We start from the raw sequence: 1,772 nt of genomic DNA, 5'->3' as shown, positions 1-1,772 counted from the left end.
CCATTACTACACCTTTGATAACCGAGTGTTCCACTTTCAGGGCACTTGCACGTATGTTCTCTCTGAGCAATGTAATAGTGGACTGCCCTACTACAGAGTAGAAGGCAAAAATGAGCACAGAGGCAGTACTCAAGTCTCTTGGACACGACTGGTGAAAGTGCATGTCTACAATGACACAATTGAGCTTGTCAAAGGACGCCATGGTCAGGCTAAGGTTGGTCATTTTGATTCTGGATAAATTCTACACTTTATGACATGTGTGTTTTACTCTTTCTGTATGCTGGTTTTTTTACAGGTTAACGGGAACTTTGCATCCACTCCATTCTCCCTTAGCAATGGCACCGTGCAAGTTTATGAGTCAGGTTTTTCTGTGGTCGTCAGCACTGACTTTGGTTTAGTGGTGTCTTATGACACAAATCATTATGTCCAGATCAGCTTGACCTACACTTATCAGAATACAACATGCGGTCTTTGTGGAAACTTCAACAATCAACCTCAAGATGACTTTCGCACACGCCAGGGCCAGCTTGTGAGCTCTGATGTGGTTTTTGCTAACAGCTGGAGAGCATCTGGGGATGATGAGCCTGGTTGTGAGGCACAGTGTGGAGGTCTGGCCTGTGCTGGCTGCACTGCACAACAGACAGCATTGTACAGCAACACTGACCACTGTGGTATCCTCAGCAGTAGTTCTGGACCTTTTGCTGCTTGCCATCAGCAACTTCCTCCACAGTCCTTTGCGGACAGTTGTCTGTATGATCTGTGTGTAGGAGGAGGGTACCAACCTATTCTCTGTCAAGCCTTAAGTGTGTATGCAAGTCAGTGTCAACAAAATAATATTCGGCTGCAAAGCTGGAGGAAAAAAAGTTGACACAAGCAGATAAGCTACTAATAATAGGGAATCATTAAGTAGAGATCACTCTGTACTTATGCGGACATTATTCTACATTGTTGTTTTAATTGTAACCAGAATATTACACCAGAAAATCTAAAATCGGAAAGGTTACCTTTAAATACTGTCACTTAGCTTTGAGTTGCTTTTTTCTCCTATAAGAATGAATTCCTTTATAGTGTACCAAAATTATTCATTTTATATTCACTTTTACTTTTTAATTTAGTATGATGTTATTTAACTAACTATCAATTTGTCCTACTGATATACTCCTTCATTTAAACAGACCATCACATCACAGGCTGCGATATGATCATTATAGTATGACATTTTTATAGTACCACAGTATAGTAAATACAACAGATGTTGATTATAGTGGTGTATATTGAAGCAGTTGAAACAATTAGCACTTTAAAGCATAATAAATTAAAACAGTCAGGATGTAAGATAGACAGAAAAGGCTGTTGCAGAGTTTTGGAGCTGCATTAAGGAAGACCAGTTAGCTCTAAGAGTCAATCTGGAAATTGTTACAAATAAAAATGATCTAATATAATAGCTCCAAACTGGTTGTTTGGTAAAAAAAATATTATCTACTATATTCTACAATAAGTACCGAGCTTAGGACTTATTGGGAAATGACAGATGGAAACATCATTAACAAAATGGTCTTTACTTAAAAGTGTTATTATAATTATTACAACTGACTATTTTAATGCCTTTTAGGTGGCTGGTCAGGTGATCAGGCTGCCTTTCAGTGCTGGGTCCAATGGAATCCAAATTTTCTACAGCAACTTGCGCAGTGTCATCATTCGCACCTCCTTTGGTGTAACTGTACAGACAGTCTGGCCTCACTTTGTCCGTGTCACTGCTCCTGGTGTCTACA

At 39.4% G+C, this 1,772-nt stretch overlaps 1 protein-coding gene across 1 annotated transcript in view; it reads left to right on the top strand.

The window, feature by feature from the left end:
• Positions 1–1,772, top strand: part of LOC102302823 (alpha-tectorin) — a 15,939-nt gene that overhangs the window by 5,036 nt on the left and 9,131 nt on the right. Inside the window, 4 exon segments of the mRNA XM_042214223.1 lie at positions 1–214; positions 296–863; positions 968–999; positions 1,613–1,772. The exon segment at positions 1,613–1,772 is cut by the window's right edge and continues 23 nt beyond it. Of these exon segments, the coding sequence (XP_042070157.1) occupies positions 1–214; positions 296–863; positions 968–999; positions 1,613–1,772 (974 nt within the window).

This window comes from Haplochromis burtoni, unplaced genomic scaffold (assembly GCF_018398535.1).
Source record: "Haplochromis burtoni strain Fernald_Lab_line unplaced genomic scaffold, NCSU_Asbu1 Contig_531, whole genome shotgun sequence".
Classification (NCBI taxonomy): Eukaryota; Metazoa; Chordata; class Actinopteri; order Cichliformes; family Cichlidae; genus Haplochromis; species Haplochromis burtoni.
Note: the sequence above shows the minus strand (reverse complement) of the source record. Positions and strands in the feature narration are given on the sequence as shown.